The 15293-nt window shown below is 40.1% G+C and overlaps 1 protein-coding gene across 1 annotated transcript in view; it reads left to right on the top strand.

Moving 5' to 3' along the window:
• Positions 1-15293, top strand: part of COL4A2 (collagen type IV alpha 2 chain) — a 320821-nt gene that overhangs the window by 244719 nt on the left and 60809 nt on the right. The window contains exons 29-30 of the mRNA XM_077297013.1: positions 9312-9386; positions 14090-14197. Coding sequence (XP_077153128.1) covers positions 9312-9386; positions 14090-14197 — 183 coding nt within the window. The remainder of the gene's footprint in view (positions 1-9311; positions 9387-14089; positions 14198-15293) is intronic.

Below are 15293 nucleotides of genomic sequence, written 5' to 3'. Positions count from 1 at the left end.
TGGGATTTATTTTAGTGTCGTTGACAATTTGTTTCAATTTGCGGAAATAAATTTGCTCTGAGTCAAATATTCCAGTGAAACCTAACAGATTTGGTCATTTCAAATCTTGTCAGATCTGCTCATCTCTAGTTATTCCTAAGATTTGCCACCATATTTATGTGATCATTGAAGCCCTGGAACCCTTCACCTATATTCAAAATGATGGGGTAGCTCAAATGACTTTCAACACAATGTATGCTCATCTGTTCAGGAAACTAAAGCATGGAACCACTCACATGAATACGACTATGCTGCGGTTCCTTGCACAACCCAATGCCAAGTGAGCCACTGTGCAGGGCAAACTTTGATGTGAATGCAATGTTGTGTCCTTTTTATGCAGACAATCTGTGGGAGTTTCAGTGCTCGGACTCCCACAGATCATAATTTAATTGCATATCCTTGCAAAATGGAATAAGAATAAACATTTAAAGGGACCTGACAGCTAATTCATGCTGCCCAGATCATAGATAGTAAGAATCAGAGTCCGACTTTATTATTGCAGCTGTGATTTACGCTGAAATGCTGCAGCGTTTCAGAGAATACATTTTCTGTGTCCACAATTATTAAGCAAGTATTTTGACCATACCATAATTTGTATGCATATTTTCAAGTTATATAAACTGGAATGCTTATTGGATGAAGCAGATCAGGTGATATGTATTTGTGTAATGAGGAACCTAATAATATCAACACCCTTTATCAAGTGGTGAAGAGTTATTAGGCATATTGTTTTTCCTCAGGCTAAATGGTCCAAAAAGAGATTTAATTCACTCTGAAAAGTCAAACATTGTTATAAGTCTTGCAGAGTGATGCAGTGCTCTTGAAATTGCTAAAATATTGGGTTGTAATCAGAGAATCATCAAAAGCTTTGTTGCAAATACTCAGCAGGGTCGTAAAAAATGTGTTGAGAAAATAAGATGCACATTAATTGTCAAAGATTTGAGAAGAATAAAACGCGAAGCGACCAGGAACCCATTATCCCCCAGTTCAGTCATATTCTAGAACTGCAGCCTCCCTGGAGTGCCCATATGTACAAGATGTTCAGTGCTCGTGAAGGCTGAAAACCAACAACCACTGAATAAGACACATACGAGGGGCGATTCAAAAGTAATGATAATCAATACTAAACACAATGAATATAGTAAAAAAAATATATATTTTTTTCTACATAGTCTCCTAACAAGTCTATACATTTAGTCCATCTCTTTTCTAAACTTAGAATTCCCTTCGAAAAAAATTCTTGATCTTGACCCTCAAAAAAATCCCCAACAGCGGTTATCACGTTGCTATTGTCGTCAAATTTCTTGCCCTGGAGGTGTTCCTTGAGCCGAGGAAAGAGAAAGAAGTCACTGGGGGCTAGATCTGGCGAATAGGGGGGGGGGGGTTCCACCAGTTCAAAGCCCGCTTCTTGAATGGTAGCCATGGCAACTGCAGCTTTGTGAGCCGGCGCGTTATCTTGGCGAAACAGCACTCCAGCCCGCAGTTTGCCGCGCCTTTTCTCCTTGATAGCCTCCCGCAATCTTCTTATTTGTTCTGCGTAGTAGCAGCCCATAATAGTGGCTCCCTTCTCCAAATAGTCCACCATAATTCCTTCAGCATCCCAAAAATCGGACGCCATAACCTTCCCTGCTGAGCTTGACACTTTGAATTTCTTCGGCGTCGGTTCGTCGGCTCGTTTCCATGTCATCGATTGTTGTTTAGTTTCAGGATCAAAGTGGTGGATCCAGGTCTCGTCCATGGTCAAAAAACGTGACTAAAAATTTTCCTTGTCTGCTTGGAACTTTTCGAGATTTGCTATTGAAATGTCAACTCGTTTCTTCTTTTGCTCGTCGGTTAACATTTTTGGTACCCAACGCGCGGAGACCTTTCTCATATGCAATTCTTTTGCAAGGATTCTTTGAATACTGCCATATGAGATCCCTGTGACCTCAGCTACATGCCCGATAGTCACTCTTCGATCTGCCAATACAACTTCAACTTTTTTCACGTTTTCTTCATTGAGGGACGTGGATGGGCGTCCTTCACGATGTTCATCTTCCGTCGATGTTCTTCCCAGCTTAAATTCCTTGGCCCAGCATGCAACTGTGGAATATGGAGAAGAGTCCCCCAATGTTTCCACCAAGTCACTGTGCATGTCTTTGGTAGTCATTTTTTTCAAGCAGAGGTATTTGATGACAGCTCTAAGCTCGTTTTTTTCCATTTTGATGTTCACTCCTCGGCAGTTCATATTCAAATGAATGTAGCTCCCGGGAATCGTGGTCTATTTAAGTGATTTTTTTTTCCTGGACTAGTGGGTACCTAAGAGAGAAGAAAACATTTTATTTTAATTTCTGTTTGCAATAGAAATAACCGATTATCATTACTTTTGGATCGCCCCTCGTATGTTGAAACTTAAGGACTGGGCCAAGAAATAACTGAAGACTGTTTTTTCAATGGTTTTATGGACTGATGAGATGAGAGTGACTCTTAAAGGGAATCTATAAACTAAGGCCACCGGCATCAGGGGCTTATCTACAGCATTCTGTAATGCTGTAGATAAGCCCCCGATGTATCCTGAAAGATAAGAAAAACAAATTATATTATACTCACCCAGGGGCGGTCCCGCTGTGGTACGGTCCGATGGGTGTCGCAGTCCAGGTCCGGCGCCTCCCATCTTCATACGATGTCGTCCTCTTCTTGTCTTCTTGCCGCAGCTCCTGCGCAGGCGTACTTCGTCTGCCCTGTTGAGGGCAGAGCAAAGTACTGCAGTGCGCAGGCGCCTGGAAAGGTCAGAGAGGCTTGTGGCTGGAGTGGGATGGGTATAGACCTCCACTTCAACTCAGACACAAGCAAGGTGGAGGTGGGGTACTGCTATGGGCTGGTATTATTAGCGATAAGCTGATTGGCCCTTTTCATGCTGAAGATGGACTCAAAATCAATTCCCACACCTACTTCAAGTTTTTAGAAGACACTTTCTTCAAACAGTAGTGTAGGAAAAAGTCTGCATCTTTAAATAAAACCATGATTTTTATGCAGGACAATTCTCCATCACACGGATCAAAGTCTCCACTGCTTGGCTAGCCAGTAAAGGCCTTAATGATGAAAAAATAATTTCATGGCCCCTTCCTCACCTTATCTAAACATGATCTAAGAACTTGTGAGTCCTTCTTAAATATGAGATTTACGGTGAGGAAAAACAGTACACTCTGAACAGTGTCTTGGAGGCTGTGGTTGGTGCTGCCAAAATACGGTAGTTGATTGTCATGACTGGAAGGCTTATGATGGCTATTGAAAAGAAGGGAGGCTATATTGGTCATTGACATTTTTTTAGATTTCCGAAATTTCTTTTTGTACATTGTGAGTTGTTTAGTTATTATTATTACTTTAATGGGTCAAAATAAACAATTAGGATGGGAAACTTTATGTTTTTTGTTTAGTTGAATAATAATTCTGCACACTTAGGCTATGTGCACACGTTCAGGAATTTCGCTATAAAAACGTGAAAAAAATGCATACACTAAGCATCCTATTATTAGAATGCATTCCGCATTTTTTGTGCACATGCTGCGTTTTTTTCTGCGGCGGAATCGCATTCTGGAAAAAAACGCAGCATGTTCATTCTTTGTGCGGAATCTCGGGGATTCTGCACACATAGGAATGCATTGATCCGCTTAAAAAAATCCGCTTACTTTCCGCAAGGGGCTATGCCCACCATGCGGGAAGTAAGCGGATCATGTGCGGTTGGTACCCAGGGTGGAGGAGAGGAGACTCTCCTCCACGGACTGGGCACTATATAATTGTTATAAAACAAGAATTAAAATAAAAAATTGTGATATTCTCACCTTCCGGCGTCCCCAGCAGTCTTCCTGCTCCTCGCGATGCTCGCGTTCCCAATAATGCATTGCGGCAATGACATGCGAGACCGCTACGTCATCTGGGGTCATTGCCGCTAGGCATTATTGGGAACGGGAGCATCGCGAGTAGTGGGAAGACTGCCGCGGACGCCGAAACGTGAGAATATCACGATTTTTTTTTATTATTATTATTATTTTTAACAACTATGTTTGACAATTGTGACCAACCTATCAAACAGTTTTCCAAGCGATGCTGCAGATCGCTTGGAAAACGCTAGCATTCTGCAAGCTAATTATGCTTGTAAAACGCTAGTGTTTAGCGGGAAAATGCATGCCAATTCCGCATGCGTTTTTCCCGCTGCAGGGAGTTCCGGAATTGCCGCGGAAATTTCTGCGGCAATTCCGGATGTGTGCACATAGCCTAATAGTTCCCCGATATTTATGCACACATAGATATTCTATTCTCCAAAGAAATACACTGTGTGCAGAATTATTAGGCAAGTTGTATTTTAGAGGATTATTTTTATTATTGATCAATAACTATGTTCTCAATCAACCCAAAAGACTCATATTTTTGGAAGTTGGAGTGGGTTTTTTTTAGATTTGGCTATCTTAGGAGGATATCTGTTTGTGCAGGTAACTATTACTGTGCAGAATTATTAGGCAACTTAAGAAATATCAAATATATTCCCATCTCACTTGTTTATTTTCACCAGGTAAACCAATATACCTGCACAAAATTTAGAAATAAACATTTCTGACATGCAAAAACAAAACCACAAAAAATTAGTGACCAATATAGCCACCTTTCTTTATGATGACACTCAACAGCCTTCCATCCATAGATTCTGTCAGTTGCTCGATCTGTTTACGATCAACATTGCGTGCAGCAGCCACCACAGCCTCCCAGACACTGTTCCGAGAGGTGTACTGTTTTCCCACCCTGTAGATCTCACATTTTATGAGGGACCACAGGTTCTCTATGGGTTTCAGATCAGGTGAGCAAGGGGGCCATGTCATTATTTTTTCTTCTTTCTCATTACAGAGATGCACATCACCTGATTTACTTAATTGGTAGTTGGCTCTCAAGCCTGAACAGCTTGGAGTAGGACACCATGTATAAAAAGTATCATGTGACCAATATATAACTTGCCTAATAATTCTGCACACAGTGTACAATACTTCTCTTTTACTTTCTTAAATATTCAGTTTTCCGGTTTATTCTGAATTGACTGACAGCACTGTAGTTGTTCAATATTAACTCATTCACGCCCCAGCCCATTTAAGTTTTCGCATTTCTGTTTTTCGCTCCTCTTCTTCCCAGAGCTATAGCGGCATTTAACGGGTTAATAGCCGCGGGTGGATCACAATTTCACCCGCGGCTGTTCCAGGCACATGTCAGCTGTTCAAAACGGTTGACAAGTGCCGGGAAGATGTGGGCTCACCGCCGAAGCCCACATCAAAGGGGGAGACACGACATGTGTTGTACTAGTACGGCACATGTCGCAAAGAGGTTAAAAAATTTCAGCAAAAATACAAATTTCCTAATAATTTTGCACACATTGTACTTTTAAAAGCCATCCTGGGAATAATATGACTAAAAAGACTAGTCCAAAAGGCAGGTCTCTGGCTGCTTCCCTCAACCACCTCCTCTAAACTGACAGGTTGGTAAAAGAGCACAATTAAAGGGATATTCTTAAGTTGCCTCTTGATCAGCCCAGAGTATTGCTATCGCCTTAAAATTTCCTTACTCTCCTCTTTGAGTGATAACTGGTGATTAGAACTGAAGTATTAGCACAACTATAAAGGCTATAACAAGCTCTCCTGTACCACATTTAGCTATCAGTGAATTTCTCTGAGTTTAAACTGTTATCCCTGTATTTACACATAACAGGGCATATATCGGCAAGCACACAGGTGCAGACAGTGAGAGCAAAGAGCTGTGACTATGAGACCTGCTGGGTTGGTGATATATAACTGTATCTGTTCAGAAGATGAAAGGATGGAGGGGGATAAGATGAGGAGCTAACTGCTGTACAGATATCAATAGACAACAGAGAGCTGACTGGGATGTTAAGAGGTAACCTCCCTCCTGGAATGTAACTACTGTGCACTCTAGGTCAGGCATTAGAGGCTGGTCTTCAAATAAATAATCTGTACACTATAAAAACAAATCTCTCATTGCAGGAGAAATACAGCAGATAGAAAAAGCAAGTCAAAAGCAAATCTGCTTATTTAAACTAATTAAAGCAAATTCAGAACCTGAAAATGCCACTTTAAATGAGAGCATTTATAGGGAACCTGTCACCAGGTTTTTGTCAACTAGTCTGAGTGCAGCATAATGTAGAGACAGAGATCCTGATTAGAGCAATGTGTCAATTACTGGGCTGCTTGCTGTAGCTTCAATAAAATCACAGTAGATTATCACTCGTAATGACCTGGAGAATCATAATGGCAGGTCAGTTTTAGCATTTAGTGAACCTAGCAAAAAAGCCAAGCAAAAAACAAGTGTGGGATTGCACTTTTTTTGCAATTTCACCGCACTTGGAATTTTTTTCCCGTTTTCTAGTACACGACATGGTAAAACCAATGATGTCGTTCAAAAGTACAACTCGTCCCGCAAAAAATAAGCCCTCACATGGCCAAATTGACGGAAAAATAAAAAAGTTATGGCTCTGGGAAGGAGGGGAGTGAAAAACGAATACGGAAAAACGGAAAATCCCACGGTCATGAAGGGGTTAAATAGAGAAAAAAAACAACAACCAGCACTTCTAATGTGAACACGTGCAAGCTGCAAACTGCATCATATAGATAAAAAAGAACAGCAGCACATGTACATGAATCTAGGCCATGTGAAAACACAGACAAATATTCAATATGAATTATACTTCTCAAAAATATTTTTTTCAAAAAAAATGTTTTCAGAAAACTTACAGTAATAGATGAAATGAAGATTCTTAGCGCATAAATTGGCCAATATTCATTAGTTCTGTATAACCCTCACCACTGATTTTCAGTTTTCTACTTATGCAATGAACATAGAATGTTTATAAAACAAACCAAATCAAAACAATATGTATAAAAAAATATAAATCGTAATATTAAAATGTAAGAGACAATAAAACACATGAAGGATGGAGGGAAACCAAACAACAAAATATATGGAAACCAATGCACAAAGATATTAGTAATGGGTATAATGACTAAATGACATAGTGATACAAAATAAACTTTCATACCAATAGCCTATTACAGCTAAGTCCATATATATTTGGACAAAACAATTCAGATGCAGTTGAAGTTCAGACTTTCAGCTTTCATTTGAGGGTATTCACATTAAAATTGGATGAAGGGTTTAGGAGTTTCAGCTCCTTAACATGTGCCACTCTGTTTTTAAAGGGACCAAAAGTAATTGGACAGATTAAATAATTGTAAATAAAATGTTCATTTCTAGAACTTGGTTTAAAACCCTTTGTTGGCAATGACTGCCTGAAGTCTTGAACTCATGGACATCACCAGACGCTGTGTTTCCTCCTTTTTGATGCTCTGCCAGGCCTTCACTGTGGTGGTTTTCAGTTACTGTTGGTTTGTGGGCCTTTCTGTCTGAAGTTTAGTCTTTAACAAGTGAAATGCATGCTCAATTGGGTTGAGATCAGGTGACTGACTTGGCCATTCAAGAATATTCCACTTCTTTGCTTTAATAAACTCCTGGGTTGCTTTGGCTTTATGTTTTGGGTCATTGTCCATCTGTAGTATGAAACGACGACCAATCAGTTTTGCTGCATTTGGCTGGATCTGAGCACACAGTATGTCTCGGAATACCTCAGAATTCATTCAGCTGCTTCTGTCCTGTGTCACATCATCAATAAACACTAGTGACCCAGTGCCACTGGCAGCCATGCATGCCCAAGCCATCACACTGCCTCCGCCGTGTTTTACAGATGATGTGGTATGCTTTGGATCATGAGCTGTACCACGCCTTCGCCATACTTTTCTCTTTCCATCATTCTGGTAGAGGTTGATCTTGGTTTCATCTGTCCAAGGAATGTTCTTCCAGAACTGTGCCGGCTTTTTTAGATGTTTTTTAGCAAAGTCCAATCTAGCCTTTTTATTCTTGATGCTTATGAGTGGCTTGCACCGTGCAGTGAACCCTCTGTATTTACTTTCATGCAGTCTTCTCTTTATGGTAGATTTGGATATTGATACGCCGACCTCCTGGAGAGTGTTGGTCACTTGGTTGGCTGTTGTGAAGGGCTTTCTCTTCACCATGGAGATTATTCTGCGATCATCCACCACTGTTGTCTTCCGTGGGCGCCCAGGTCTTTTTGCATTGATGAGTTCACCAGCGCTTTCTTTCTTTCTCAGGATGTACCAAACTGTAGATTTTGCCACTCCTAATATTGTAGCAATTTCTCGGATGGGTTTTTTTCTGTTTTTGCAGCTTAAGGATGGCTTGTTTCACCTGCATGGAGAGCTCCTTTGACCGCATGTTTACTTCACAGCAAAACCTTCCAAATGCAAGCACCTCACCTCAAATCAACTCCAGGCCTTTTATTTGCTTAATTGTGAATGACATAACAAAGGGATTGCCCACACCTGTCCATGAAATAGCCTTGGAGTCAATTGTCCAATTACTTTTGGTCCCTTTAAAAACAGGGTGGCACATGTTAAGGATTCTAAACCTGTCATCCAATTTTAATGTGGATACCCTCAAATGAAAGCTGAAAGTCTGATCTTCAACTGCATCTGAATTGTTTTGTTTAAAATTCATTGTGGTAATGTCTAGAACCAAAATTAGAAAAATGTTGTCTCTGTCCAAATATATATGGACTTAACTGTATATATATACGAGGTAAAAAGATGTAGGAAACATCATGCACATTAGCATAATAGAGTAGGCATAAAGAAGAAAGGAAGTACAATAGGATAATGTATACCAGTAGTCAGTACCCCGTGGCTCCTGTGACGCTAACATACGTTTCGCCCAGTGGCTTTCTCAAAGAGTTGATACTTGATACTCTCTCTGTACACAGTGCTATATAATATGATTGCAATATATTAATAGGATAAAAATGTTCATGAGAGTGCTTCTTTAAGATATGTTAACAGTACTTAACCCTGTGTGATATATTAATACATTATTCCTAGCACAGTACGTTTTCATCTATTCACAGGATAAGCAACAACTGACTTATTGCTGATTGTCTGACCACTGGGATTCTTGCCAATGGTCAGAATAAGGCTCTAAAAAGCCCAGTTGGAATGGAGCTGTAGCCACGCATGGTTGGAGTCCTAAGTTGTCTTACTCCCAGCATTTAGCCTATCCTATGAATAGATGATAACTTGCCGAGTTGAGAATAACCTTTTAAGTTTTTCACTGTAAGATAAAGTTGAAGCCATTGTATGGAAGTATAACTATATATATTTATTTATTTCCAGGAAATGGATGTACTTTAACGCCTCCACCTGCACCAGTCGGAGCACCAGGACCACAGGGATTACCAGGATTTAATGGTTGGAACATTTATTTATATGAATTTACCTGAAAACTGACTTACATCCCTATTTATATTATTTGTAACATGTAAAGCTAAATGACACTGACAAATATTGAGCCACTGAATCTAGTCCCAGATTCATCATTGCCTTAGCGGCCATTTTTTTCCCTAATTTTTTGTGTTTATGTCTTTTTTTATTTGTACCCAATTCATTATTCCATTTGTTCCTATTTTATTTTATATGTGCTCACCGGTTTTGTTTTTGTTTATTTCACTTTGTGGTCGGAGTTTAGCAATTTCAGATGCATTCGCCTGATTTGTCAATTGTGAATTTTTTTTAAAAAATCTCTAAATTTAGCAGAACTTTACTCTGGTCAATCCTACCTGGTGTATTTTTGAGTTTTTGTAAGGTCGTTGGTAGGAATAAGTCATGAGCCAGTCCTTTTCATTGACTACACATGTATTTATACATATTAATAAAGATGAGTGAACTCGACCTTAAAGGGAACCTGTCACCCCCAAAATCGAAGGTGAGCTAAGCCCACCAGCATCAGGGGCTTATCTACAGCATTCGGTAATGCTGTAGATAAGCCCCCAATGTATCCTGAAAGATGAGAAAAAGAGGTTAGATTATCCGATGGGCGTCGCAGTCCAGGATCTTCTTACGATGACGTCCTCTTCTTGTATTCACGCTCTGGCGCAGGTGTACTTTGTCTGCCCTGTTGAGGAGCTGCAGCGTGAATACAAGAAGAGGACGTCACCGTAAGAACATGGGAGGCCCCGGACTGTGACGACCATCGGACCAGAACCGGACCAGGACCGCCCCTGGGTGAGTATAATCTAACCTCTTTTTCTCATGTTTCAGGATACATCGGGGGCTTATCTGCAGCATTACAGAATGCTGTAGATAAGCCCCTGATGCTGGTGGGATTAGCTCACCTTCGATTTTGGGAGTGACAGGTTCCCTTTAAAAGTTGGGGGTTCGTACCGGCCAGTTAGTGTCCGACAGTAGACGCCGAACACAGACTCCTTCTGGAAGAGAGAGAGAATTTGTTTCCAGATCCAAAGTTCTGGTTTCCATTATATTTAAATGTTGTTTAGGTTCTGGTTCAAGTTCAGGTACAGTTCTGGTACCCAAACCAAACTTTGGACTAACGTTTGGTTCAGGTACCAGACCCCAAACTTTTGTTCATCTCTACATTTGAATTAGATCTCCTTTGAGGCATCTTTTTCTCATCTAAACAAGCCAAATTTTCTAAACTCTCGTCATATCAGAGGCTTCCATTCCATGTAATAATCAAGTTGCCCACCTTTGAACTGACCCTAATTTCCCAATATCCTTTTAAAATATGGAGCCCGATATTAGACCCCATAGTCAATATGTGGTCTTACAAGTGATTTATAAAGGGGTAAATTATCTTTTGGATAATAGGATTTTGTGTCTCTCTTTATACGCCCTAAAATCTTGTTTGCTTTTGCAGCTGTTGTATGACATTGACTACTGGTGCCAGCTTATTTTTAACTAGAATACCCAGGTCCCGAGTATTATACCCTATATTGTATAAGCAGCAATATGATTATTCCTTCCTAGGTGCATTACCCTTCATTTATCAACATTAAACTTCATCTGCCATATGTTTGCCCATGCAGACATCCTAACTATATCAGTTTGTAATATACAATGCCTACAAGTAGTATTCAACCCCCTGCAGATTTAGCAGGTTTAATAAGATGCAAATAAGTTAGAGCCTTCAAACTTCAAACAAGAGCAGGATTTATTAACAGATGCATAAATCTTACAAACCAAAAAGTTTTGTTGCTCAGTTAAATTTTTATAAATTTTAAACATAAAAGTGTGGGTCAATTATTATTCAACCCCTAGGTTTAATATTTTGTGGAATAACCTTTGTTTGCAATTACAGCTAATAATCGTCTTTTATAAGACCTGATCAGGCCGGCACAGGTCTCTGGAGTTATCTTGGCCCACTCCTCCATGTAGATCTTCTCCAAGTTATCTAGGTTCTTTGGGTGTCTCATGTGGACTTTAATCTTGAGGTCCTTCCACAAGTTTTCAATTGGGTTAAGGTCAGGAGACTGACTAGGCCACTGCAACACCTTGATTTTTTGCCTCTTGAACCAGGCCTTGGCTGTGTGCTTTGGGTCGTTGTCTTGTTGGAAGATGAAATGACGACCCATCTTAAGATCCTTGATGGAGGAGCGGAGGTTCTTGGCCAAAATCTCCAGGTAGGCCGTGCTATCCATCTTCCCATGGATGCGGACCAGATGGCCAGGCCCCTTGGCTGAGAAACAGCCCCACAGCATGATGCTGCCACCACCATGCTTGACTGTAGGGATGGTATTCTTGGGGTCGTATGCAGTGCCATCCAGTCTCCAAACGTCACGTGTGTGGTTGGCACCAAAGATCTCGATCTTGGTCTCATCAGACCAGAGAACCTTGAACCAGTCAGTCTCAGAGTCCTCCAAGTGATCATGAGCAAACTGTAGACGAGCCTTGACATGACGCTTTGAAAGTAAAGGTACCTTACGGGCTCGTCTGGAACGGAGACCATTGCGGTGGAGTACGTTACTTATGGTATTGACTGAAACCAATGTCCCCACTGCCATGAGATCTTCCCGGAGCTCCTTCCTTGTTGTCCTTGGGTTAGCCTTGACTCTTCGGACAAGCCTGGCCTCGGCACGGGAGGAAACTTTCAAAGGCTGTCCAGGCCGTGGAAGGCTAACAGTAGTTCCATAAGCCTTCCACTTCCGGATGATGCTCCCAACAGTGGAGACAGGTAGGCCCAACTCCTTGGAAAGGGTTTTGTACCCCTTGCCAGCCTTGTGACTCTCCACGATCTTGTCTCTGATGGCCTTGGAATGCTCCTTTGTCTTTCCCATGTTGACCATGTATGAGTGCTGTTCACAAGTTTGGGGAGGGTCTTAAATAGTCAGAAAAGGCTGGAAAAAGAGATAATTAATCCAAACATGTGAAGCTCATTGTTCTTTGTGCCTGAACTACTTCTTAATACTTTAGGGGAACCAAACAGAATTCTGGTGGGTTGAGGGGTTGAATAATAAATGACCCTCTGAAAAGACTTTTCACAATTTAAAAAAAAAATAAACAAAGAAATAACATTCTTTTTTGCTGCAGTGCATTTCACACTTCCAGGCTGATCTACAGTCCAAATGTCACAATGCCAATTTAATTCCAAATGTGTAAACCTGCTAAATCTGCAGGGGGTTAAATACTACTTGTAGGCACTGTAATACTATGAAATGGAGTTTTTAACTCATTCCCGACATATAACATATTCTGACTTTAACAGCTTCTGGTGTAGCATATATATATATATATATATATATATATATATATATATATATATATATATACAGTGCCTTGCGAACGTATTCGGCCCCCTGGAACTTTTCAACCTTTTCCCACATATCATACTTCAAACATAAAGACACCAAATGTACATTTTTGGTGAAGAATCAACAACAAGTGGAACACAGTTGTGAAGTTGAACGAAATATATTGGTTATTTTAAATTTTTGTGGAAATTCAAAAACTGAAAAGTAAGGCGTGCAATATTATTCGTCCCCTTTACTTTCAGTGCAGCAAACAAAAAAGTTCATTGTGGATCTCTGAATGATCCGATATTGTCCTAAATGCCTAATGATGATAAATATAATCCACCTGTGTGTAATCAAGTCTCCGTATAAATGCACCTGCTCTGTGATAGTCTCAGGGTTCTGTTTGAAGCACAGAGAGCATCATGAAGACCAAGGAACACAACAGGCAGGTCCATGATGCTGTTGTGGAGAAGTTTAAAGCCGGATTTGGATACAAAATGATTTCCAAAACTTTAAACATCCCAAGGAGCACTGTGCAAGCGATCATATTGAAATGGTAGGAGTATCATACCACTGCAAATCTACCAAGACCCGGCCATCCCTCTAAACTTTCATCTCAAATTTAAAATAACCAATAAATTGTTCCACTTGTTGTTGATTCTTCACCAAAAATTTACATTTGGTATCTTTATGTTTGAAGCATGATATGTGGGAAAAGGTTGAAAAGTTCCAGGGAGCCGAATACTTTTGCAAGGCACTGTATATGTCACTGTATATGTCCCTTCTGTATACGTATATCTTTATTTAATCTAGCTATGAACCATATTCTAAGTCATGTTAACAGTATCTGTAATGTCATACTTTTTTATTAGGGTTTCTCGAATAGCTTCGAATAAGAGCTTATCCGAATAGATACAGCGCTTACCGAATAGCTGCATCGGGAACCCGGATAGTTGGAGAGCTCTCGGTAATCAGCTGCATGTGTCGCAGCTGTGTGACAGTCACAGCACATGCATGGAGAACCCAACAAACAGGCTCGGATAAGCTCTTATCCGAAGCTATTCAATCAACCCTAGTTTTTATGTTATTCAATTCTTCAATAAAGTGATTTTTATAAAAAGAATGGTCTGAGGCAGCAGAATTGTGACTCTCAAGAAATCCATTTGTATCTCATGATTTTAGCTGGCTTCAAACATCACCCAGTAAAGAGTCTTTTGTTGCAGACCTATAACATCTATGGGAAGCTTTAAACACATTTTCTATAATAATCATGTAGAATTTCACTTTTCAAAGTTTGTTGTACAGGTTTAGTCGGTGGCTTATGGAAGCCATATTTAATGCATATGTGTTTTATTTTTATACCAGGTATCAGAGGCCTAAAAGGCCAGCTAGGGTTACCTGGTACAGATGGCATGCAAGGTTTTAAAGGAACCAGAGGTGATCCTGGACCTGATAGTTTGCCAGGGCCACAAGGTAATCTTGTTTTCTTACTCAGTCAAATGGGTTCTAGTTACAATAGATTACACTGGTCAACAGCATTTTTGGTGCCAAAGATATTTCATCGAATTTAGGGTATTTTTTGGGGTGCTGATTCTGAATATGTCATCAGTTTTGCCAGATTGGCTCAAGTTTTTGAGATTTTTGGTATCTTATTTATAGCACTTGTTGGTAAATGCGACGCATCATCTCATTAATTTCTTTGGATTAGTACTTGAACTGAGCAGTTCTCAATATAGTTTTGTGTTAATTAGTGTTCTAAAAGTTTGTTCATAGCTTGATTTTTGCACTAACTTTATGTTGTTGTCTGTTTTCCAGTGAAAAGCATGTACTCATCAAGAAGAAGTTGTCTTAACGATCCAGACTCATTCTGTTACATTTGTGGTGAATACACACTGCCAAAACATAGAAGAAACATAACAGACTTCGTAAAAAAAGTGTATTTTGCCTATTTTGGGGTTATGCTTGGGGACCAAGACAAGTTTTGGGCACCACACATAGTGTGCAAAGCATGTATCGAATTATTATGAAAATGGAGCAAAGGACAAAGAAAAAGCTTCAAATTTGGTGTTCCAATGGTGTGGAGAGAGCCAAAAAATCATCATGATGACTGTTATTTATGGTAAACACAGGTACAGGCACATCTTCACAATGAGGGACAGGCCTTCTTGCAGATTCCATGTTACTCCCATTTTCGTTTCTTATGCTTATTGAATCCTTGCACTTGCACTGCACAGAAATAACAGTCATCATGATGATTTTTTGGCTCTCTCCACACCATTGGAACACCAAATTTGAAGCTTTTTCTTTGTCCTTTGCTCCATTTTCGTAATAATTCGATACATGCTTTGCACACTATGTGTGGTGCCCAAAACTTGTCTTGGTCCCCAAGCATAACCCCAAAATAGGCAAAATACACTTTTTTTACGAAGTCTGTTATGTTTCTTCTATGTTTTGGCAGTGTGTATTCACCACAAATGTAACAGAATGAGTCTGGATCGTTAAGACAACTTCTTCTTGATGAGTTCATGCTTTTCACTGGAAAACAGACAACAACATAAAGTTAGTGCAA

Source organism: Ranitomeya variabilis, chromosome 3 (assembly GCF_051348905.1).
Source record: "Ranitomeya variabilis isolate aRanVar5 chromosome 3, aRanVar5.hap1, whole genome shotgun sequence".
NCBI classification, from domain to species: Eukaryota; Metazoa; Chordata; class Amphibia; order Anura; family Dendrobatidae; genus Ranitomeya; species Ranitomeya variabilis.
Note: the sequence above shows the minus strand (reverse complement) of the source record. Positions and strands in the feature narration are given on the sequence as shown.